The sequence below is a fragment of the Cupressus sempervirens genome, chromosome 10 (genome assembly GCF_028749045.1).
Source record: "Cupressus sempervirens isolate cs-2001-9-10 chromosome 10, ASM2874904v1, whole genome shotgun sequence".
Taxonomy (NCBI): Eukaryota; Viridiplantae; Streptophyta; class Pinopsida; order Cupressales; family Cupressaceae; genus Cupressus; species Cupressus sempervirens.
The window spans coordinates 161,680,549-161,707,993 of record NC_143127.1 but is presented as its reverse complement, the minus strand read 5'-3'; the positions used below and the strand labels follow the sequence as shown (position 1 = coordinate 161,707,993).

The 27,445-nt window shown below is 35.1% G+C and overlaps 1 protein-coding gene across 1 annotated transcript; it reads left to right on the top strand.

The window, feature by feature from the left end:
* Window positions 1-8: 8 nt before the first annotated feature.
* On the top strand, window positions 9-20,891 carry LOC149533096 (aspartic proteinase nepenthesin-1-like). Its single transcript, XM_089805800.1, has 3 exons — window positions 9-393; window positions 439-527; window positions 20,808-20,891. The coding sequence occupies exons 1-3, from the start codon at window positions 9-11 to the stop codon at window positions 20,889-20,891; spliced, it is 558 nt and encodes a 185-aa protein (XP_089661926.1).
* Window positions 20,892-27,445: the final 6,554 nt, after the last annotated feature.

The window sequence follows — 27,445 nt, the reverse complement described above, 5'->3', positions numbered from 1 at the left end:
CTACGCAAATGGTGAAGAACTCTGCCCGTCCTGAGCTGGACACATTCTATTACGTCTCTGTGAAAGGAATCAGCGTGGGGACAACCGTGGCGGACATTCCAGCGGGAACGTTGGATATTGGGAGGGATGGAAATGGAGGGTTCATCGTCGACTCGGGCAGCACGCTCACTTATTTATTACCCGATGGCTTCGATGGAGTTGCCCGGGCTTTGGACTCGGCACTCGGATGGGAGGTGGCCCACGGGTTTGGTGGCCATGAATATAGTCTCTGCTATTGGGCTCTTTCCGGAGCAACGGATACTGATCTTCCCGACATGACATTTCACTTGGACGGGGGTGCGGATTACGTTGTGGAAGGGAAATACAATTTTGCGATCGTGGATTCAAACAGTGGTTTGTTGTGTCTGATGATTTTGTAAATGACCCCAGAATCCGCAGCGAAAGTTCCTTCCATACTTGGAAATTTTCAGCAGCAGAATATGCATATTCTCTACGACAATGATATTGAGAGGATCTCTTCTGCTCCTGTTAGTTGTGCCGAGTTATCTTAACCGAAATTCGATCAACAGTTCAACTCTATTTCAGGTTCGCCTATCTCATCTCTAGGGCTGTTGACCTTCATCGTTTCCTTTATATGTCCTTTCATTATTTTAACAGTTTCACTCTAGTGCATGAGCATTGCAATAGAGTAGATGTGATTCGTAGAGCAATGCCCTGCCTGGCATTTCTTCTTTAATTCTAATAATGCAATCAACGCTATGATAAGCGCGTGTATGTATATTTAGTTTTTAAATTTTGTTCGAGCTCTTCTTCTCTTTTTTCCTCTTTTCTCTTTTTCTTTCTTTCTATTCTTTTACCGGACCTTGGAAAGCAGATCAATACTTCAATTACAATGGATGTATATAGTCAGTTTTTCATACATGCAAATAATATAATATTTTTAGTTTCTATTGTAAGGCATGAAATTATAGCATTCAGATTACTTTAAAGCATTAGTTCTTATTTTGCGAACTGAACAAACAGCAAATAATTCCTACTTACACAATGGTTGAAGTAATATTTGATATTACAATAAAATTTTTAATTTTAACTGTTTTTTTTATTAGATCTTTTCTTTTTCCTTGTAGTCTTTTTATTATTTGTGTCAATTATTTTTAGAGAAAATAAGGCTGCTTGGAGACATGACACTTCAAATACATGTTTATTGCCAAGAATTTTACATGGCATTTTGCATAGTACTAGATGTGCCAGAGAAAATTGGAGGCATGACAATCTTGAAATATGTGTTTGTTCCCAAGAGTTTCGCATGACATTTTTCATAGTACTAAATGTGTCATCCTCTAAGATAATGTCATTGTGATTCTTTATTAGCTCTTGCCACTACTAATTCTCAAAAGGACAGTGCTAATAAGAGCAAGAATAGAACTCTTGAGAAGGTATCCAACTTCATAATAATTTTATGTCAAATAATAAACTGTACAGGATTTATTGTTCTTACTATTTTTCACACCTCATTGTCGATGAAATACATTGAAGATACAAGCATTTTATGAAGAAAATTATATCTCCACACTAAATCGTAAGTAGATTTGCCAATACGGGTTACCAAGTAAACAAATGATATCATGACCATGGCCAGACAATCTTTGTTGCAAATTCAAGGTGATTTTTAAAATTTTCATAAAATATTTACAATTGAATGAATTTGGCAAGAAAGATATTTTAATTTTGTGTATTGTTAAGAGTTTCATTTGTAAAAAGTTTTGGAGTTATTTTAAAACATGCTTAACTATTAAAAAGCTAAGATTGCATACTAGTCTACATGTAGACTATCAATTAATTATATATCAATTGAGTTCATATAAATTTTTATTTACATGTCAACTCAAAGATTTGTCTTTTAACATGGCATGAACATTGTAATAAATTTTAAAAAATTGAGGCTCTAATATTTATAGACATTGAAAGCTACCCTTTCATGTAAACAATATTTTTCATTACTTGTTTCTCTAATTAATTAAGTAATTTTATTATGTAATTATTTAAATTAATTGAATGTCATATTAATTATTTTTTATGCAATTAATTAATGTTTTTATTCTACTATTTAATTAATTCTATATTTCCTCTAATTAATCAAAAAAAATTTAATTAATCTAATTTTTCTTCAATAAAATTTATTAGGTTTTACACTATTTAATTTTTCATAAAATTAAGCTCCACTTTTTAAAATTTATTTTAATGATTTAATAATTTCAATTATTATTTTCCTCTAGATAATTGAATAAATTTAATTATTTTTATATGTGTTAATTAAATAAATCTTTAAATTATTTAATCAAAAGACAATGCTCAAATTTGAAAATACAAATAAATAATTTTATCCATCTATCCTCAAATTCCAAAATAGAAATAACTAACTATATTTATTTTATTAATTTTCACAAAAAGATCAACTTATTAATTTAATTTTCTTCCAATCTTGAAAAATGCTTTTTTGGGTTTGTCACAATTTTTAGTAATTACTTTGAAAACTTATTGAGACCATAAATAAGAAATGTAAAATATTAACTTTACATATGATTGATGATTCTACATAAACATTAATAAGCACAAGATCTCTAATAGACCTAACAATATTTTAGGGAGTAAATTTTAATAGTGATTGTTAGTTTTTTAAATTTAAAATATAAATGTACAATTTTAGAAAATCATTAGAAAATCACAACCTATATGGCATTATTGTTACAGAAAATAAATATTATAATAGGAAAAAAAAATTCTTTTATGGAAAAAATATGAAGTCTATAAGTGAAAAGTTTTATGAGAATGGAGAAATTACTTAGTTGTATTAGAAATTTTTTCTACTAATTGAAAATTGGTCTTTTATTGTGTAATATTTCATTGGCTATTAAAAAATTAAAAAATTTATTGGTGATATTTTTCAATCCCTTTAAAATTAAAATTCTACTTATACTTCCACTTTTCAAGCATTGTGACTTGTCATATTGGACCACTATCAAATGATCAAAGATCTAATTAGTGCAACATCAAATCAAGATAAAAATGCCTTTATTTGTTGCCAACTTCTTTGCAGACTCCACACATTGGTATTGATAACGGAAAATGCATCGATATATACCTAATATGAACTATTTCACCATTTTAAATGAACTAATTATGATTTTTTGATGATCATAGATGAATGGCTTAAGTTTTATTTAATCCCAAAAAGTTGAAGGAAACATAGTTATCTAGAAAATCTCTAGAATATAGCCTCATATCAAATCCTAACACCATACTTACTATTGAACATCGATTGCATTTATTTGGTAGGTTTTATGAATGGTTGATAATGTCACATTGTCTTACTAGAAACAAAATAATAATAAAATGTCTTTTTAGTAACATTATTTAACTATGATCCACTCAACACATGTGACTTCCTAGTGTAGTACATGTTTGGTGTGCCCCAAAACAAGATGACCAAGCCCCCAACAAATAAAAACACAATAGAAAGATAACAAGATACAATTGAAACAAACTCTCTTTATTAACACAAGATCTTGAATTACAAAAAATAAATCATATACATGTTGGGTTGTAAGGCCTTCCCAATTACTACCAATACATTCCAAGTTATAGACCAAATGCACAACTCTTGAGCTATCCTCTTTCTCCACCTCACCTACTAATGAAACTTGACTATTTAAAACTCACAACACTCATTGACATTACACATATAGCCATCATGATACACAATTTCGCTTTGAGTTCACAATCTCCAATAAAGGAAACATGTTATATAATATAGGAATAATCCTTAATGAATTAATGATCAAATACATTATACATTGTAAAATATTTAGTGACCTTAGATATAAGTCCACACATTATTTGCCTCTCTAGATCCAAGAACACACAAGCTATCTCTTAAATATAGAACCTTGCCTAAATAAATACCAAGCATCATATGAAGAACAATATAGGAAATCAACACCCAAGAAGATGAACAATAAATTTCACCAAATGCAATATTATATTCTATGCACTTAGGATAATGATCCATGATATGTCCACAATAAGGAGCCAAACTCACAGAATTTAGAAAGCACAAACATGTATTTTCTTAATCAAACTGTCAGATAGATAACTAGAAACACAAAATACACAAATATATTTATAGGGATACAATATTGCCAATAGCCCAAGTATTATCTTGCATCAGAAACCCATTCTAACAAAAAATATTCTGTAAGGACTTGTGAATGTCTGAAAGAATTCAAAACATATATCCCATGCTCATTCTTAACCCATAAACCCTCTTCATCAATCAATATAGAAGTTTGTTGAAATTTATTGCTCCAACCAACTATTTCATCAGATATCTCATATCTGACATTGCTACTACTTCTAGGATCAAATGAATCATACATGTTGCATGCCTTCATCTAATTAGAATATTTATTTCCTTTGCATATGTTCTTAATGACACATTTAGATCATTTTATCAAGTTAGACTATCCTCTAGTAATAACCTTAACCATAGGTTCTATTATTCTCAAATTGAAATTCTTGAAAACACTAAGGTTATTTTCTTTCAATCCTTCTTAATCATTCAAAGGAATAAAAAAAAATTATTTCCACTCATCTTAACTATAACATAAGGATGTAGTGTGAGGTAGGGTGATTCTTCAAAGGAGATGACCTAACCCCTATCAAGGAACCACAGAATGGAAATAAACCACAAAATACAAAATTTGATAGGTAATTCAACTTTTTATTCATCAAATAGTTGATTACATCCAATGTGTCAAGATGTAAGGCGTTCTTGATTATGGCCAAATATAAAGCAATTCTAGTAATAATTTTCCAATATCTCACAAGAAATAACTCCTAGCTAGTCCAAGTCTACAACAATACAACAATCTACTAGAAATCAAAATGATGATCTAAACTTGAGTTTGCAAGATATGAATAAATCTTCTTGTTTCCTAAGCACACACTCACCTACTAGCTTTGATAACTCTTCTCCTCTTGGCTACCCTTTCTCACCTATGTCATCAATAATAACTCTAGACATCAAAATAATTTATAGGTCTATAGTAAACCAAGCCAGAGGTTGACCTAGCAAGATACATTTTAAATAAAAACTCACAATAATAAACACCCAAGCTACAATTTGGCCTAGAAAATTGCATAACAATTAATACAAGCCCCAAATTTATAGTGCATAACTAACTTATAAGGTAAGATAACATTAAGTGGTTTTAGCCATAGACCCATACACCATCCAATGATCCTCATCAAAGAGCGCACAAGCCAACTTCCACAAATTGAAAATTGTAGAAACAATCCCCAAAGCTCACCAAGATAATAAGGAACATATTACCAGTAGTGACCAAAAGTGTTCCAGCTCAAACACAGTCTACCCAATCATTATGTGCACATAGGATAAGGTCCATAGATATTCCTCAAACATAACCCTAACTATGCAAAACATAGGGCTTACAAAATATAACCTTGGTGGTTCTGCATTAGACTCACAAGGTAAATAAAAAAATTTGTCCCACACTTTGATGCCTAAAGAAATATCTGCACTCATCTTCATCTTCTTTAAAAGCTTCCATTCCATCAAGGATAAGAGAATAAATATGCAAATCTACCAGCTCTGCTCCATCTATTCAAACATCAAAATCTTTCATACCACAGTTAACCCATCAACATGCTTGCTCCTAGGAAAAAATAAACAACAGAGTACTTCACCAATAATTTATGTAATTGATCATAACCAGCAATAGTAACATCATCAAACATGAAATCTAAGTCACCAACATCACAAAACTCCAAAACCAAATCAGAACCATGTAAATCCAAAACTATATCCACATTAGCAACAATATGAAAATCCAAATCAACAATGTCGATAATATTTTATACATCCTCAATAATTTGAGAAATAACATATGAGTTGAGATCCATCTCAAAAATTGTATAAAAATATGTATCCATATATAAATCCTCATTATCACAAATGAAAATCTCACAATCAAAGATCTCATTTCTCAATATAATATTCTCTACAATTTTCATGATAAATCCATCTATCTACTCATGAAAACCAACACATGCCTCATCATTTTAAGTATAATCATAATGTGTTGGCATTATGTTGCATTTTTCATTAGTGGCAACACTTATTTGATTCTGAATGCTTACCAAGATCATCACTCAGTCTATAGTTTATACCAAGCATTCAGTAGTTACATTGTAAGCTTAACGGTTAAGCAGTTCACACCGAGCATTCTTAAAGTTGCTAAGTGAGTGTGTAGTTTAACAATGTTTGTCGAGCTTATAGTATTCACTAAACAAATAGTGGTTACCAAGCTTCATAGTATCTATCGAGTTATCAATTTGCATGACATGAAGTTAGTTTCTACTGAGTGATGGATGTATAGTGTTTACCCAGTGAAGCAAGGTAAACTCGGTGTGCAGTATCTACCAAGTGACACTACATCTATTGATTCACCAGTTGTCACCGAGTTTATAACTACTTCAAGTGATTAGTATGGATCGAGCCTTTGCTTCTACTGAGTGCATGAAGATGCCATGTAATGTAGTGGACATCGAGTATCACAAGGTCACCAAGTCAGTTCAGTGAACTCGAGTTATTTACTATTGGGCCAACTTTGTAATGAGTTGTTCACTTGTGTTTTCACTGACCTTGCAATTTTGTAAATTTGAAAGGTATATATGTAAGGTGTATTGTAAGATATCATTTATATTAAGTAATTGAGAAGTAATATGAAGTATTTTTGAATAGTACATGTGAATAAGGAATACAGCAAGGTCAATACAGAGGCAGAAAAGTTATATTCATCACATAAGGTGATCATTGCATAATGGATCTTATCAACAATTAGTTGTAAGTAGATCCACTGCTTCATCTTAACAGGTGAATCAATTTCTAAATCTTTTAACAAGGTAGACTTAACAGTCTTTGTATAAATCTCTTAACCGAGTGCATACTTCATTGTATGTTTATAAATCCTCTAACAAGGTGGACCTAGCAGTCCTTTGTGCTCCTAACAAGGTAGATCACTAGAAGTGGTCAATGTAAGCCTTAATAGGCCAACTTTACATTGCAGTAGTGAAGTTTTGTGGGTATCATCCCCACCCCAGTTTTACCTTCTATTTGGAAGGTTTCTGGGTCACCAAAATATTGTGTTCTTTTGTGTGATGAATGCTTTATCTTTCAGTATTAATGCATGCAGTAGCATAGATTGATTTGTGGTAAATTTAAAAGAAATAATTTTAAAGTTACTGATTCACCCCTCCCCTCTTAATAGCTTGTCATTTCTTGTATATTTCCAACAATTGGTATCAGAGCTTTGTGGTTCTTAGGATAAAAGTTTGATAGCTTGAGCAAAGATCTAAGGAAAAAAGGAGATATTCAGACTTGACAAGGCAATTGAAAATGAAAAGATAGATCTGGAGATGGCCATAGCTCAACTCAAAGAAGAAAAGGGGCATCTTTCCCAATCCCTGAAAAGAAGAAAGAAACTTGCAAGACAAATGGATGACCATCAGTATGTTGAAGAAAAGACTGAAGACTTTTTCCCATCAAGTAGCTCAGATGAAGCTAATGAGGCAATCAAAGAACTCCTAGCAAAGAATGGATCTCTGCAAGAAGAAGTAAGGAAACTCAAAAGTTAACAAGAAATTCAATCAATCAGGTTATGTGAAATTTTGGAGCAAAGGAATGAGGAAAATGAAGACTTAGAGGCAAGAAAAAATGAACAAAAAAATCAATCCAATTAGCATGAAGACCTCATTGATCAAATCACTGGAACAAATGAAGAAATCAAGATTCTCAAAGCACAAAATGAAAGAATAAGAAGTGATCTAAATTATGAAAAGGAAATTAATAAAAGAATAACGAGAGAGCTGAGATGTGAAAAGCAAATCATTGAAAAATTGAAGAATGACCTAAATGCTGAAAAAAAAATCAATGAGAGAATGTTGAAATCACAAGAAGACATGAATCAATTGAATTAGCAAAATGAGCAGAATCTTCATAGGCAAAAAGGTAAAGCAGGACTTGGATACAATTAAGAACAAGGTGAATCTTCCAAGCAAGGTGCAAAAAGGAATAAAAAACCCTCATGCAATCATTGTGGGAAAATTGGTCATACATCAAAAAAATGTTGGAGCAATGGAAAAGAAAAATTCAATGGAAAGTGCTACAACTGCAATCAGCATGGTCACAAAGCTAACGAATGCAAAGAGAAATCAAAGTTTGAAGGTAAATATCACAAATGCAAAAAGCATGGTCACAAGGCATCTCAATGTAGATCCAAATCATTCAATCTAGCTGAACAACTTGTAAAGGCAATATTTGGATCGGACTACAATACCTGGTGCAGATGTCATTATTGTGGAGAATATGAACACACTAGCATAAATTATGCAAGGCATCACCTAAGAAAGAAGCATACTACTATAAGTTGTTACACATGCACTAAACTCAGTCATATAGCTAAAAGCTGCAAGAATATAGGCAAAGTTGAAGATGAAAAGAAAGCAAGGGCTGATAACATAAGGAAACAAATGAGGCAGCAATGGATTCCTAAATCTACTGAGGATACAAGCTCAAATCATGAAAGTGAAGTCACTCAAGAAGTGGGTGACTCCATCCTCTCAAACTAGATTCCTAAGAATGTGTTTGAGTTGTACTCAGTAAGAAAATCATAAGCAGTTCCAACAAATATCAGGAATGAAAATGATCTAATCAATATTCTAGATACACAAGGATCATATAAAGCTTATCCTTCACCAAGTTGCATCAAAATCCACCCAGAAAAGTTGGTTGAAGGCCTTACCGAGCGAGGTCACGAGTAAAAGGAATTTGGTTTTTCTACTAAGTTGATACTCTTTCCAAGTTAGGTTAGCGGATGATAGTCTATCATGCACTACGTCAATATGGTATCTAGCATTAATGGCAAATTTTCATCAAAAGGGTAGAATTTGACTTCATTTTTCACCGCATCTTTAGTATTCTTAGAGCAAAGATATTTCCAAGTGCACTTAAGCGATTCCAATCAATTTTGAGCGAATTTGTAGCTAAGGAATTTGTTCAAAAATTTCCATCACTTACCGAGCAGCAATGGCATCCAGAAGCACTAGTAGCAGCAAGATGAAAAGGGGATCAGAGATGTTGATCAAGGGTGTAGAGTGGAAAGCACCAAAATTCAAGATAGTTCTAGCAATGGCGGAGGCACTCAACCCTAATGGTGCACAATCATAGATTCCACCAAAGGTACTTTTGATTAACAATATCTGCACTCATTATAAGTGTTCATTTCTAGAGATAAGAACCCTAGAAATGGATAGTGCTTTAGAAGAAATGTGTGTTGATGGCTCATTGAAACCCGAGCACAAGCACTTGGAAACAGAAGGGTTGACACATATATTACACCTACCAAGAAGCTTTCAGATAAAATGGATTAGGTATATTCTTAGCCGTGTACATAATGGTCAGTTATGGGCTGAGCAGTCTATATTGATCACCAAAAAGATGATTCACAAGATTACTGGCCTTCCCATTCTAACCAAAGCAAAAACCACCAAAATCCTAGGTCAAGATGAACTCTAGAAGAAAACCCTAGCCAAGTGGGATGGTAGAGGTTTGAAAATTAGCACTATTACTGATGTGGAGTTCAAGTTTGAAATTCATGTAATTGCCCACAAAATTTATAGTTCCAGTTGTTTAAACAGTGTACCATGTGAGACAGTGGACTTAGCATTCAAAGTCATGAAGAAAAACATGGAATTTGACCTGTCAGAGCTACTATTGAAGCAACTAAACAAGAATATGAATAGCATCAGGTCATCAAAGAACAATCCCTAAAAATTTGGTTCTTTGTTGACGTGTCTTTTCTTTTATGTGCAAAAAATATTTCCATCCATAGGTTCTATCATATGGAGAAAGGATGTTCCCATTTTGTATCAGATAAATGAGTTTATTGCAAAAATGGGTGTAAAATTTGACAGTATAATGGAAAATTATTTTGAAGACTTCAAAGAAAGAATGAACAATAGGTTCAGGATTCCTCCTAAACTTGTTGAGGATTATATAGATGATGTATGTTTCATGGTAGACAGTGATAGAGTATACATTCAGGTAGTCAGGCCTCGAGTTGCATGGTGAAACCTCTCCCTTATGAGGTCAATATTGATGAAACCAAGGACATCATTGAAGCACTAGTAAATGAGCTTGTAATTGCAAGCAACTAGTCTTTGGCACATATGATGAGGCAAAAGCCAGAATTGAATTGGAAATCAAGCTACCTCAAGCAATTAGTAAAGGAAAGAGGAAGATTGCTAAGATGAAAACTGCCACTGGTCCCTTAATTCTTACCGAGGGAAAAGGAGAGGATGAAGAAGAGGATCAAGAAGAAGATGATGAAGAGCAAGAATCAAAAAATGAGGTAAAGCTAGCTAAGAAGAAAGGGAGGTTTATCATTACTAAACTTCCAAAGGCCTCCATAGTTGTTTTCACTAGGAGAGGCAAAGGCAAAGATAAAGGTGAATTAATGTTTAGCAAGCCCCAACTTAACTTCCAAGAAAGGCAAAAACAGATGGAAGAGGGAGCTGGCATCACAAAATTCAAGGCTTTAAAGTTTGAAACTAGAACTAATGCCAAGAAGATGCAAATTTAGGAGCTAGTACTCTCCAAAATGGGAAAGTGGAAGTATTCCCTAGACCAGATTGCTCCTTGATCTCAAAAGAATTGTTAGTAAGATTACAGCCAAGGTGGGAGTTAGTCACACAGATAGCCAAGGACATCTATGAACAATCCTTGAGGAAACTATTTCCAAATCTTACTGAGGTAGAAATAAAGGTAGCCATGAGGAATAATGAAGGTAAAATGATGATTAGATTCCACACATGTTTGATTTTAATTAAAGACATTGAGCATGTTGTAAGAGATGCAACAAACATGTGGAAGAATATATATCATCTATGTATGTCTAGTGATGATCTAGTTGAGATCAAGGATGATGATGGTGATAGTGATGATGAAGAAGATGATAGCACTCCATGTGCTACTATTGATGTTGAAGACTATCAGGAACTAAGGGTTGATGTTGAAGAGAAAAAGGAAGAAGCTAAAGAGGAAGTGGATGAAGAAGATGATCCAATGAAGATTGTAGCAGAAGTCATTGCTTCCCTTCCTCACTCTCCACCTAAGCCAACAACATCATCAAGATTGGAGTCAGCTTCAACAGGATTGATTGCATCTACATCAGAAATATCATCTGCTCCTGCCACCTCACAACTCCAAGTATCTTCAATGGAAGTATCAGTTACTCCATCTACTGAGCTGCAGCCCTCTTCATCAACACTCGAGCAATCCATCACAACAATGTGCATAGCTATCAGTTCCACGTTTGTATCAATTTCTTCTGCACCATGTATAATAAGTCTTCCAATTCATTCTACAATTTTGTCTACCACAGCTCTAACTACACCAATTTTTGTTCCAGTTAGTTCTTCAATTGTAAATATTCCATCTTGTACATTACCTATTGGTACATCAATTTTGGGAGGCACATCAATTTTGGATATAGTTGGTACTTCTCTCAGTTTTCCTCTAGTTGGACCAATTCAAGTCTTTTCTGCTAGTCCAACTACATCAACTATTGTTTATATTTCTAAATCCAATGAAGTAAGCACTAAAGTAAAACCAAAGACTCCTCTAAAAAAATTTCTTACTGGTAAGGCAATTGATAAAGATATAGACTTGGATAAAGAAATTAGTATCCCCAAGATAGATTTGGACACTGCCTCAGCCAACAAAATGAGATTGGTCAGTTAGCTTTTAGAGAAAAATGTAAGGAAAAAGTAGCTAAGAGAAGAGAGGGATAGAGAATTCACAATAATTGAGAATGCCAAAAACATAATTACTAAAGCTATAGGTGTTGATGTTGATCCATCTCAACACATTTTGTTACAATTAGAAGAGGTTATAAATAAGTTCAATGAGGACACTTCTGGCCAAGAGAAGCTCATTGAAAAGGCAGAGAAGAAATTTGACAATAAGGTGCTTGAGCACATTGCTCAGCACATTGCAATAAAGTAGGTAGAATTATCCACAATTTTGAGCAACCTTGAACAATCCTTTACAAATGTAACATTACTTTTTGGCAAGCTTTGTGATGTTATCAAGTATACCAAGGATATTAAGGAAAAATTAAATAAGATTGATATGGACATGAAGGCTAGTGCTCAAAAGTTACAACTTGACCTGAGTTCAACGTCATCACATCACATGAAGGTGAATTTTTTGTCAGAAATGTAGGCAAAGCTACTTAGAGAGGAAGCCAGGATCAGGTCTACACTAATTAACATCTAGAATATGATCCTTCCAGTTATGGACCAAATGCATAAACGTATTTCTTATTCAAAAACATTGGTCCAAGACAACAATTTTTCAATAGAAAATCATATGATTGAACTTTTTGTAGAAGTTCAAGTGGCACTCTCCACCTACAAAATTTTGCAAGATAATTGGGATAAGAAATTGGCTCTTATTCTCAAGGTACACTCTGAGTTTCTCTCACATTTTAGTGTCTCTATTTGAATTTATTGTATATACTCTTTGGCATTATTGTCAAAAAGTGGAAGTATGAGATGAACAAGGGAAGAGAATAGGGGGAGTAAAGAGACTTGTGGAGAAATAAGGAAGAAAATAAATTGATATATGTACAGATAAAACCTAGGTATATATTATGCCATATGTATGGGGGAGATATGTAAGATATATAGTATATACAACACCTTTACAAAGATCAATTTTGAAAAATCAAAATCAAAATGTTAGTGAACATAAGTTTTGGCTCATAAGTGTCTTTGTCACTAATGCTAAAGGGGGAGATTGTTGGCATTATGTTGCATTTGTCATTAGTGACAACACTTATTTGATTATGAATGCTTACTAAGCTCATCACTCAGTTTACAATTTATATCGAGAATTCAGTGGTTACCTTGTAAGCTTAGCAGTTAAGCAATTCACACCGAGCATTCCTAAAGCTACCTAGTGAATGTGCAATTCAACTATGTTTACCAAGCTTATAGTGTTCACCGAACAAATAATAGTTACCAAGCTTCACAGTATCTACCAACTTATTATTTTGCATGACATAAAGTCAATTTCTACCGAGTGATGGATGTGTAGTGTTTACCCAGTGAAGCAAGGTAAACTCAGCATGCATTATCTATCAAGTGACACTACATCTACCAAGTCACTAGTGGTCACCGAGTTCAGAACTACTCCAAGTGATTAGTATGAACCAAGCTTTCATTTCTTCTGAGTGCATGATGATGCCATGTAATGCAGTGGATGTCAAGTATCAAAAGGTCACCAAGTCAGTTCAGTGAACCCGAGTTATTTACTATCAGGCCAACTTTGTAATGAGTTGTTCACTTGTGTTTTGGCCAACCTTGCAGTTTCATAAATTTGAAAGGTATATATGTAAGATGTTTTGTAAGATATCATTTGTATTAAGTAATTAAGAAGTAATATGAAGTATTTTTGAGTAGTACATGTGAAGGATTATCAACAGTAGTTCAAGGAATACATCAAGGTCAATACAGACGCAAAAAAATTATATCCATCACATAAGGCGATCAATGCATAATGGATCTTATCAGCAATTAGTTGTAAGTAGATCCACTACTTCATCTTACTAGGTGAATCAGTTTCTAAATTCTTTAACAAGTTAGACTTAACAGTCTTTGTATAAATCTTTTATCTGAGCACATACTTCATTATATGTTTGTAAATCCCCTAACAAGGTGGACCTAGTAGTCCTTTGTGCTCCTAACAAGGTAGATCACCAGAAGTGGTCAATGTAAGCCTTAATAGGCCAACTTTATGTTGTAGTAGTGAAGTTTTGTGGGTATCATCCCCACCATAGTTTTACTTTCTATTTGGAAGGTTTTTGGGTCACCAAAATATTGTGTTCTTTTGTGTGATGAATGTTTTATCTTTCAGTATTAATGCATGCAATAGCATAGATTGATTTGTGGTAAATTTTAAAGGAAGAATTTTAAAGTTACTGATTCACCCCTACCCTCTAAATAACTTGTCATATCTTGAATATTTCGAACATAACGTACTTCCATGATCTATCTTCTTGTTTGCACAATCATCTTAACTATCCAAAAAAAAAATCTTTTTGATACACAAATGTCAACCCATATAACATTGACTTAAATCCATGTTATTTTCTTAATAAATCCAACCCAAGCTAGATCATGAGGTCTTCCTTCCATCTTCAAAACCATCTTGTCACATCCAACTATCAAATGGTTTATCAAAAAATCCCTTGCAAGTGTAGGTTAGAGTGCAACCTACCACCCCACACCAAAATCACCAACTAGGACTCTCAAAATAATCGATTCTCAACATGAACATCACCCTAAGATCAAAACCTACTACTTGATACAACATGAGCCAAGTGAGTCTACATAGGTGATTATCTAGCCCCCAAAAAGTAACCACACAATGTAAATATACCATATAATACAATATTTAATTAATAATTCAACTCTTTATTCATTAGATAATTGATTACATGGAATGTGCTAGGCTATAAGGCCTTCTCGATTATGGCCAAATACAAAGAAATTATAGTAATAGTTCTGCAAGATCTCACAAGACCCAAATAACTCATAGCTAATCTAGATCTACAACAATGTAACAATCTAATACCCCAAGAAATATCTAACCTGATCTCACACGTCACCAAGTAATCATCTTATTTCCTAAGCCCACACTCAACTAACTAGCTTTTCTAAAGTTGGTTCTTCTCAACTAACCTTGCTCAACTCTATCATCAATAATGACTCTATACATCCCAAGACCCTCTACTAATACTAAACTAAAGCACAAGTTATCCTATCAAGTTACATTAAATAAACACTCACATTAAATAAACACTCAAGCCACAAGTTAGCCTGGGAGATTATATAAAACTTAGGAAAACCACTAAGTTTTCAATGCATAACTAGCTCATAAGGTAAAATAACATTAATAAGCCTTAGCCATTGATCCATATGCTATCCAATTATCCTCATTGTGCACAAACCACCTCCCATAGATCAAAGCTCATGGAAATAATCTCCAAAGTCCACCCAGGAAATAAGGAACACATTACTAGCAGCCACCAAAAGAGCTCAAACTCCAAAACCATCCATCCAATCACTATGCACACATAGAAAAAGGTCCATAGACATTCCTTGAACACAACCCTAACCATACAAAACATAGTGCTCACAAAATCCAAGCTCGATGCTCCTACATCACATAATTTTTTCTACAATCATAAATAGCTCCTCTATCAAATTGCCAAGGTTTTCAAAGTAAAACATGACAAGCACAAATGTCTAGAACATCACATAAAAATTCATCCTTAAAAGGTCTAATAATAAAATTAACAAAGAATGATTCTCTAACTTACACCCAATGATTAGATTAAAACCAATTAATTCAATATGGAGTAGGATGTTTTAGTTTCTTCATGAATAAGATTATTAGTACTACCTTCATCCATAATAACTTTACAACATTTACCTTGAGACTTCCAAGTAGTTATTAATAAGTTCCTTCTTTGCACTAGTTCCAAAACTTTCTTAGCCTACACAATTCTTCTCATCAAAAGAGATTCTCCAACTTTAGGTGAAGCCAAATCCACATAAGAAGTTTCTACTTTCTTCTCTTCATGTATTACCAAGTTTTATTTGTTAATCTTCATATCAGGATATTCAAAATCTTGATATCCATTCTTACCACATTTATAACAAGTACCTTTGAACACATATTTCTTATCAAAGATTACTTGCTTATCCTTATCAACTTTTTGTTTACTTTTCCTTCTTCCCAACTTATCTTCTACCTTCAATGCACAAGTTATAGGAATAGTTATGGAAATGTTTATAATTAATCATTAGAGCCAAGACATAGGTTAGAACTATGATTACTGTTAGGCTTGGTATTAGGATCTCGGCCTAGATGTGTAGATATATCATACACATATAGGTTCTAATCATAAAATAGACATACACAAGTAAGTCCTAAACATGAAATGACTACACACATGTATAAACAAGATAAACATGAAATGAACATATACATATCATTTATACATTAAATGGACATGTGTACATATAAGTCCAATATACATGTACATGAAATGAACATATGTCCATATAAATACTAAAATTAAATGAACATAAACATGAAAGGGGTCAATAAAGAATGACTTAAGGGGAAATACTAAAATCAAACATCAATCTACATGATGGCAGAACCTAAAATCAAACCTTAATTCATCATAATTTTCTAAACTAGATCATCTAGATATTTCATACATGTGTACATATATAAGGGGGCACTAATAGGAATAATTTAAAATTGAACATCAATCTATATTGAATAAATTATTTTTGTCAGGTGTTGGTGTCTAGGACATATTACATGTTTATAGGTTGGTCCTAATTTAGGATGTATTAAGGAAAATCCTAAAATTAAACAGAAATCTATCATGAAGTTGAAAAGGACCCTAAGAGAATGGCTTTGTGTGGTGGTGGGGTATATATAAAATCAAACATCATTCTAGATCACAACTTTCTTGATGATGTTATCTAGTTCATACATGTATCCATGAAAGAACTAAATAACATTATTGCTCCCAAATTAGGAACACATGTGCAAGCTCAAAATCAAACATCAATCCATCATGAATTTCTAAACTTCATGTCATGATCTCTTATTCATGCATGCATAGAATTAAAGTGGTACTATAGGATAACTTAAAGCAAGTATCTAATTATGCATATGAATGTATCACATATTACCCTAGGACATGATAGATAGAGATCTACTAAACATGTGTGCATGTTTTAATGATTCTAAATAGAAATTTTTGGTTTTAATAGATATTTCTTGTTGAAAACAATTATTCAATTGTATATTTTCATTGATGTTACACAAATATCACACTCCAACTAAGCATAGTTAGTGTAAGCCAAGCTCACTTGGGCACCAAAGAAGATTCCAATGTCAATTAATTAGAAATCTATGCTAACCAAGTTTGGTCAGTCTGCAAAGAAATTAGTATTAACTGAGCTTGTTCAATCAACAAAGTAGAAGTTAGTGTTAACTGATTTGGTTTGGTCATCAAAGGAAGTTCAGCATGAACTTAATGTTCATTCTAATGTTACTCGACTGACAACATATTACTTTTGTTTTAAATTATTTGGTTTATACAAGCCAATTGAATGGATGTTTATTGATGTTTTGAAAGAGTTTACAAGCCAACTTCTCCCAGCTTATGATATATAAGAAAGGTCAATTTGTGGGATAAAAGAGAGTATAAAGTTGAATAAAAAGATGGATATGTGAGCAAATTCAAGGCAATATAGAAAGTGTGAAGGTTAAGCTGAAAGGAAACATCTAATCAGGAAGGATCTAAAGATTAAACCTAAATAGTGATCTAAATTTGCAAAGTCATCCACTTCATCAATCAAGTCAAACTATTGTTTCTTTCTAACCATTGCAGCAATAAAGAAATATCTTAACAACCATTTTGTAAATCCTCTAACAAGGTAGAGTTTCTATATTGAAGTGTCTAGAGACCTCAAACAAGGCTACTCCAAATAAAGTAATTCAAATCCTCTAAAAGGGTCACACTTAATCATGTTCTTTGTAACCTTTAATAGGGTTGGCTCCTAACAAGGCTCACTTTAGAGAGGTGAAAGATTATACCTAGTTGCATTGATGGTTTTCTCCAAATTGGGTTTTCACATTAAATCTTGGTGTCTCATGTATTCATGTTATGTGCTTAATGCTCTATATTTCTACAACTAAGTTACTAAAGGTTAATACATATTAATATCTTAATATTGCTTTGTTGACCAAGTTATGATTAATATTTAGTTCTAACTAAGAAGTACAACTATTTGGTTTAAGATATAAAAGTTTGTATTGACATCTAAGGGACTTGGATTTGTTTATGTGGTAACCAATTTACTCCTCCACTCTCAGATAATCCTCTTACATTTCCAACAACTGGTATCAAAGCATTGCTTCTTGCAAGGGAAGGGTTTTAAAGTACCTAAGCTAAAGATTAGGATGTCTTATACAAGGGAAATTCCTAAACTTAATAGAGAAAACTTTTTACCATGGCCAAAGTTAATGAAGCTTCATATAGAAAGCATTAGTAATGATGGTGTATTCTCTCTAGAGAAAAAATATGTGGCACCACCCAAGCCTATGTCTATGGTGCAAATCAAAGAAGAAAAGGACCACAACATTATGATGATTGATATTGCATCCTATTTGAAATATTCTGAATTTGATGAAGTCAAGGATTGTCCTACTATAATTGACATGTGCAAAAAATTGAAGAAAGTCTTTGGAGGTGACCAAAATGTGCAAATAGTTAAGGAAAAAATCTTAAGAGGAAAATTTGATCCACCAAAAATGGAAGAAGGTGAGAACATCACCCAATATAGTGAAAGGTTCAAAGAAAGTGCTAGTGTAATCAGAGCCTTAGATGGAACAATTGATGATAAAATAGTAGTCAACAATGTACTAAGAACTCTTCTTCCTATTTATGCAATTAGAGTTTCAGCTATTCAAGAGATGAGATGCAATCCTGCACATGATCTAACCCTAGATACTCTTTTGGGAAGATTGGTTGCTTTTGATTCAGAACATTTTGATAATTATACTCCTACTTCTAGTAATCTTGAATCTACAATCAAAGCTAGACTAACCCTCAGTAGAAAAAGAGGTAACTCAAAAGGAAAACAAGTTGACAGTGAAAACGAAGAGGATTCAAATGAGAACCTTAAAGTTATATTTGAGGTTCTCCTAGCAAAAAGGGTAGCAAAGTGAAAAGGAAAATTTAGGAAAAATATTCCATTTATTTGTTTCTCACGTGAGCAAGTTGGCCACATTACAGCTAAATGTCGAAATAAGAAAGATAAGAAGAAAATAAGTTTAACAAATTCAAAGGCAAGAGAGAATTGAAAAGCTACAAGGACTTCAAAGGCAAAGGTAAGAAATCATGTTACATTGAAAAATATTCTGATAGTGATAATGATGAAGATGAACTAGTTTATATTGTTTTCAAAGATGAATCTAATGATGAGGAAAATGAAAAGATGGCACTTATCTCTCATGTTAGCAAAAATGATACATGGATGGTTAATCTCATCACATGATTAGTGATTAAAAAAATTGAACATTTGGAACACTATGATGGTGAAAGTGTTAGATTTGGGAACAATGAACCATGTTATGTAAAAGGAAAAGGAATCATTGAATTAACTAATGAAATCAAATGTGAGAATGCCTATTGGGTTGAAGGATTAAGACATAATCTACTTAGTGTAGATCAGCTAAATAATATTGGATACAAAGTTGAATTCATGAATGGGAAAACCAAACTATCAAATGGAAAGGGAAAACTAGTTGGAATTGGAAATTAGGCTAAAGGTAAAATTTGTTTTATCTAGATCTTAATGAAAAATCTTGTTTATTAGCTCAAGTTGAAGAAAGTTGACCAAAGAGGAAGGTTTTTGAAAAAAAAAATTCAATTGTATATTGTCATTGATGTTACATAAATGTCATACTCTAACTAAGAGGAGTTAGTGCAAGTTGAGCTCAGTCAAGCACCAAAGAAGATTCTAGTGCTAGCCAAGAAGAAATTAGTGTTAGCCAAGTTTGGTTAGTCTACAAAGAAATTAGTGTTCACTGAGCTTGTTTAGTCAGCAAACCAAAAGTTAGTATTAAGCAAGATTGGTTGCTCATCAAAGGAAGTTCAGTATTAACTGAGTGTTCAGTCCAGTCTTAGGTGACTAATAATAGATTACTTTTATTAATTATTTCCTTAATAAAAACTAACTAAATGGATGTTTATTGATATTTTGAAAGGTTTACAAGTGGACTTTTCCTAGCATATGATATATAAGAAAGGTCAAGTTGTGGGGATAAAAGAGAGTATAGAGTTGAATAAAAAGATGGATATGTTAGTGAAGTTAAGGCAAAGAAAAAAATGTGAAGGTTAAGCTACAAGAAAACTGTTGTCACTTAGGTTTGCACCCTTGTCCAAGGCCTATGCGCGAGGACAACCTAGTGAAACATGGAAACAACCTCCAAGCTATGGGACTTGAACTGCGAGGTTGAGTCTCCAGAGAAGGCCAGCTTCCTCTTACTATCAGGGCACACCTATCTACTCTTGGAGAGGAAAAGGGAGAAGAAGAGAATGAAAGAAAATCTACCTAGTCTAATCTAAGGAGGTGATGCACCAAAATAGAGTGTTCAGACTAATTCTCTGCCCATACATACGCTACTGAACCAGAATGAAACTAAGGATATACACATCCAGATTTGCTTTCATCAAATAACCACATACAGATCAGAGAACCAAGATGAATGACACATGGAAGAAGTTCACTTATATATCATTCACAGGCCAACAGAGATACAGTCATGTGATTTACAAATTTCCACAAAACAATGGCACAGACAAAGAATTCTTGCACTTAGTACCAATGGCCGAAGGAGATAAATAGAGAATTAGACAATTCAGAGGTACAAGGGAGTTCACACTAGAATTGTGGAGCAAAAGAAGAGGAAAATCAGAGAGAAAAGTCCCCTCTCATAACTACAAAATTTTCCTTTATAGTTCAGGCATAACTGAGATCTTTTTGCTACTGAAGTGATCCTGCAGCTACCTGTCATTAAGTCCCGCGGAGGACAATCATGGGGATCTGGAGAAAATCTTATCTTTGTTGCAACAGGTGTCCTGAGATGACAAAAAATGGCACCATCGATGTTCTGAATGGGTAGATCGATCGACTAAGACGGTGGAGTGTCTCCTTATATTTTTCATTCATTTCTGGTAGGTCAGGATTGATCATGAAGATCAGATCGCACAACAAAATCAATTACCTTAATTTCTTGGTTCATGAATCGGCGAGGGTCAGAGAGTCAACCTAGTTTCACAAGCCAACTAGGCCACACGAGCCAAATGCTTCTTTTCATTCTGCCACCTAGGAAGTCCTTTGTGGTTGACCTCCTTTTATTGGACTAACCGGGCCACCCTTCAAACTATTATTATTAACTATAATGATGCCACTAACCATCAATCGCTAACTGCCAACCTTGGCCGAGCCAGCGAGACATGTGTTACCAAGACGCTATGTCGCTATGGTAAGGATCGCACAACTTTACCATAGCGAGACAATGCCTTCTGTTGATCTGCCCTGATCTGACGATCGTGAAGACTCGTCATGTTACTATGCTGCTTTACCTCGGGCCCATCATATCTGGCACCACCTCAACAATGCACCATGAATGACACCTGGCATACTTTGGTGAGATCTGGCCCTCCTGATCCACGTGGCGGATGGGCATCATGTCGCTATGGTAAAGATTGCACAACTTCACCATAGCGACATAGCGTCATCCATCGATCTGAACTGATCTGGCGGTTATGAGTGACCCCAACCCTTTATTGTGTTGGCTACATGAAAATATGGTCCCACCAAGACACGTGGCACCCTGGCGCTATGTCGTTGTTGATATTTCTTGAGCAGTTCCTCATAGCGTGATGGCGCCTACCGTAGATCAATCTCAATCTGACGGTCAGAACCACCTCGTACTCTGCACATCCCCTAAAAATTGTTGGGCCCGTGAACCACATATGCTCTAACTCATACACTTGGCACCTCCCTATTGGCCTTCAAAACATCAACCTGGCAGACCCAAGACTTGACCCCACAGAGTGTCCACGTGTCAACAAGGCGCTATGTCGCTATGAGGAAATCGAGGCCAATTCCCCATAGCGCCATAGCACCTAACTGATGACATGTCTTCTGATTTGCATGTGTCTTCCAATGATTCGCCACCATGGCATTGGACTCCACCAACTAGGCAGATGAGGTACAAAATGGGCCCCAACCACTTGCCTAAAGCTCTTACTGTTGATCTTTTCCATTGCCGCGAACCTTATTTCCGACACTGGGACTCACCGTAGAAACAACCTCCGGCTGCTCAAGCGCTATGTTGCTATGAAGATTTTTCAGCCAACACACGATAGCGACATAGCGCCCACGGTGTTGTGGAACCTTTCCGACCTATCGTGAAACTTTTTTGACCTGCCAAAGAGTCTTGGACAACCTATAAACTGGACCCACCAGACATGCATCAACAGGGCACGATGGTGATAACATAAATCTCGCACAACTTCACCATAGCAAGACAGTGCCCTCCATAGATCTTCATCAGATCTAACGATTACGAACTTACATGCTGCAAAATATATCATAAGGCTTGACATTAAAATAGTATTATCTTTGTGAATTAGCCATTAGATAGGCTGGACGTTTGAAATTTGAATCTTGGCGGGGTGAACAAATGATAACATTTATGGCGACTCGCAGGGGACACAAGCTTGCTATGTGTATGACCAGTGGCCTCATGTATCCATTGGGCTATGGAGTTTAAAAAGTATGAATCTGAGAATTACAAAACCCTAACCCTTCTGTGAGGAGATCAAAACATTGAAAACCCTAGCTTTACAACTGCAACTAAAACAAAAACAAAAATTCCTCTGTAACCTAAGACACCTCAAAATTTGCTACCTCACAGGGAGACGGCTATGCCCACGCACTTCTTGAAAAGAAGGAAAAAATAGAAAAGAAACTAAACTACCTATATACAAGAATTCCCAAATTTTTAGAAACAGGGTTTCAGATAGATCCCATTGACTGGAATGGGCAAAATCTCTCCATTGGGCTGGCTTAGCTAGAATGCATTAGCCTATTTGCAACTAGCAATCAGATAGGGGCCACTCCATAGTTCATCAAACTTGGAATGTCTTCCTAGTTTTGCTCTGTCTGAATCCCACTTTAGAACTAAATCTCCCTCTCTGAAGGTTTTGACCCTAGTTTTCTTATCAAAACTCCTCTTCATCTATTGTTGATGTGTCTCTAGGGTTTGCATAGCTTTAATTCTCTTTTCTTCTAGTTCAATCAGCTTTGCCATTCTTACTGACATGGCACTATCCTCCATCAATTCAAGCTGATGAGCCAACTCCAAGGATGGGAATTCCAATGAAATTGGGAGTCTTGCCTCTCTACCATATACCAGCACAAAAGGTAAATTCCCAATAGATATCTTGGGTGTTATCCTATCAGCCCACAGAGTAGTTCTTAATTTCTTATGCCAGACCCTCTGATTGTCTTCTATTGTCCTCTTCATGATTCTGATCAGATTCTTGTTGGAAGACTCAGCCAAACCATTGCCCTAGGGATAGTAATTTGATGATTTTCTTAGGTAGATATTGTGATTCATTGCCCATGCACAAATTTGGGTTCCAACAAAAGACTTAGCATTGTCCGAGATGATAGTAGAAGGAGCACCAAACCTAGATACAATCCCATCAAGGAACTCAACAACTGATGGTTCTGTGGCATCCTTCAAGGCAACTGCCTCTATCAACCTCATGAAATAATTAGTAGCATCCAAAATCCATTTATGACTTGCACTAGATGGAGGATTAATGGGGCCTATAAAATCCAACCCCCACTGGGTAAAGGGTTGATCCACCTAAATAGGACGAAGGGGGAGAGCTACAAGCCTCTGTTTGCCCAAGAAGAAAGCACATTTCTCACATTTTCTCACATATCCATGACAATCATGGAACAGAGATGACCAATAATAACCATCCCTCATTATCTTCATAGCAGTTGTTCTTGCAGAGAAATGGCCACCATCAGGGCCATCATGAAGTTCCTTTATCATCCTCTCAGCCTGATCCTCTTCAATGCATCTCAACAGGGTCCCATTAAAATCCCTCCTGAATAGGATACTATCAATTACAACATAGGGAATGGACTGCAGTCTATATTGTCTTCTTTTAGTTCTGTCCAATCCCTGAGGGTATCCATTCCCTGATAAGAAGCTCTTCATGTCATTTATCCAGCTCCTTGGAGCATTAACATTTCCTTCCTCCTACTGCTCTGTTATTACCATAGTAGCCTCTTCATCTGAATCCTGGCCTAATAACATTTCTTTGCACAATCCTCTTCCCCTTGCCAGCTTGGTAATCTAAATATCAACATCATATTCCATTACCCTAGTTATCCATCCAGCTCTCTTTTCATTGATATCTTTTCTTAACAAGAAGTCTTTTACACTGGCATGGGGCACCAACAAATGGATCTTATTGTGGGACAAGAGGTGCTTGAATTTCTTCAAGGCTCTGATGACCACAAGGGCCTACTTCTCAACAAAGTTCTACTTATCTTCATATTCCTTGAGCCCTTCACTAAAGAAGGCTATGGGCTGCTCCTCATCCTTGTCATTTGTTTGAGTCAAGATAGTAGAGATACTTGACTCACCACCTAGAGTGTAGAGGATGAAATCTTTCTCAAAATTTGGGTTCATGAGAGTAGGGGCTGGGGCTATGGCTATTTTGATCTCTTCAAAACTCTCCTTTCCTTCCTTGGTCCATGAGAAGACCATACCTTTCTTCAGCATAGCTGTAAGAGTTTTCACCATGGTAGCAAGATTAGGAATAAATCTTCTTACAAAATTTATTCTACCAAGGAAACTTTGCAGCCCCTTCTTGTGTTTAGGAAGAGGAAGGGCAAGTATTGCCTTTGTTCTTTCTGGATCAATGGTTAGCCCATCCTTAGATACAATGTGTCCCAATAATTTTCCTTGGCTTGTAGTAAAGACACACTTGGCTAGGTTGAGGGAGACCCCAAACTCTCTACATCTTAGAAATACCTGTCTTAGATGATCAAAATGATCTTCTACATTTTTTGAATATACAGTTATATCATCAAGGTATACTAAGACAAATTTTTCAATTAATCTTTTGAAGGCCATCTCCATTGCCTTCTGAAATGTGGCACCTGCATTTGTTAGTCCAAATGGCATCTTGTGATAAGCATATGTGCCCCATTTAGTGGTAAATGCTATTTTATGTCTGTCAGATTCTTTAACCAGCACTTGATTATAACCAAAGAATCCATCAAGAAAAGAGAATCTCCTTAAACCACTGACTCTGGACAGGATTTTCTCCATGGAAGGGAGAGGATGGTGATCTTTAAGAGAAGCCTGATTAAGATCCCTAAAGTCCACACACAGTCTAATTTCTCCATTCTTCTTCCTTACAGGGACAAGGTTAGCTACCCATGATGAGTGTTTGATAGGAAATATTATATTAGCCTCTATCAACTTGGATAGCTCTTTTCTCATTAGAGGTTCAATCTTAGGATTCACTGGCCTCTGTTTTTGCCTTACTGGTTTGGCCTTATCAATTAAATCTATGGTATACTGAAACAAACTAGGGTCAAACCCTTTTAAGCCATCATATGTCCAGGAAAATACATCATTAAATTCTTGACATAAATGAATGAAGTTTTCTTGCTCAGTTTCAGAACATACCTTCCCCATATTCAGAGATTTTCCATTAGCAATTGTAATTGGGGCATAATCATCCTTTTCTTTAGCTAGATTTATTCCTTTGCCTCTTGTTTGATCATCAAGATTAAAGACACTCTCCAAGGTAATGAGACCCTTGGGAAACTTGTTAGAACTGAGATGAATGATCTAATCACCATACTGGTCTTGCAGTCTTGACTGGTTTCTATCTGAGAATTCTGCCTCATTCTGCAAGAAACTCACAATTTTCTCATCAGAATCAAACACCTGCCAATGAGTGTTGTTGTCAGGGATGGCAAGCCTCACCACCACCTTTATTTGTTTCTTCTTCTTCTCCTCAAGATTCCCTGGTACATCATAAGCTGCACCCACTACTGCAAGCCTATCAACATGTCTATTTTCTTTCCTAGGAATGCTCTAAATATTAAATGCAGTGAAGCCCTCAAGCAAATCCCAGACTCTATGTTTGTAAGACTTGAGCAGGCCATTTTTGGTGATATTCTAGTTTCTCACTTGGTTAACTACCAACTCACTATCCCCATATACTTTCAAGGCTTGAATTCCTCTCTTTTGGGCAAGTAAGAGACCTTGAATTAAAGATTCATACTCAGTCACATTATTGGTGCAACTGAATTGGAGCCTAAAGGAGAAGTAGTATCTTATTTGTGTAGGAGAGATCAACATAACACCAGCCCCTGATCCATTTCTATTCCTTGAGCCATCAAAGTACATACTCCATGTTCCATTTATATCATCATTAGTCCCAACAAGATCAGGAACTTGAGCATCTTTCTCTATTATGCAATATGTACTAAGACCTATCTCAAGAGTTTCTGACATAGGCTCAAACTGATATGCATTTGCCCACTCATCTAAGCAAAAATTAGGAATCTCCACTATAGAAGTGGCAAGCTCATTTACTATGTCATTTTCATCCATCTCTAAAATAGGGCAATTCATGTTGATGGGATTGGGGGTGTAAGATTCAATGTGATGAAGGGCTTGAGGTTCTGCTCTAATTGAAGCATTGGCTCCATATCTGGTCTTAAATGACATATATGACCAATTAGCAGATATGAATCCACCAATTTGAGTAGTGAAGTCTCTTTAGAGACAGATAGCAAAATAGGGCTTGACTTCAACAACAGATATGTCTTGAATCATAGTGCAACCAAGGCATGCATGTAGGGCCATCTCCACATTCCTAAGGATACCTACAGTCTTGACAGTACTACCATCTAATTGTAACACATCCCTAACAATGGGCTCATATTTCATTCTTAAAGCATTAGCAACACACTTAGGCATTACTGAGCTACTAGCCCCTGAATCTATCATGCAATTGTGGACTAATTTTCCCCCTATAATCAGAGACACATAGAATGGAGGAGGTCTAACCTTTTTATTTGTCTCCACATCCCCTGCTGGTTGTACTAGACTTGTGGCACTCTCTATGATAGATGGTTGATCCTTGGGTTCAATCTTCTCTAATTCTTGCTGCAGCATCCTCTTCTGCATTGGTACGGTAGCAACAGCATCCCACATAGAAATGTTCACATTTGTCTTCTTCATTTGATCTACCACACTGAATGGTGTATTAGGAACTTTGGTAGAAACTTTGGGAGCTGTATTTATAAGATGTTGAGATGGAGCAACATAAGGATCACTTCCATCTTTCTTTCTAGAATCTTGCTTTTGCTGTTGTGAAGTACTTGTTTGTTCATTTGCTGCATGTGCATGAGGTGCAACACTTGAAGTTGAGGCCTGCTTAGGAGAAGGAGGGGCATCATGTTCCATAGCTCTCTTCTTACTTCTTGTGTTATGAGCAACAAAATCCTGGTTTACATTACAATGCTCCCCAGTCTGATGATTCATTAAAGAGCAATCATCATGTCCTTGAATATATGAGGC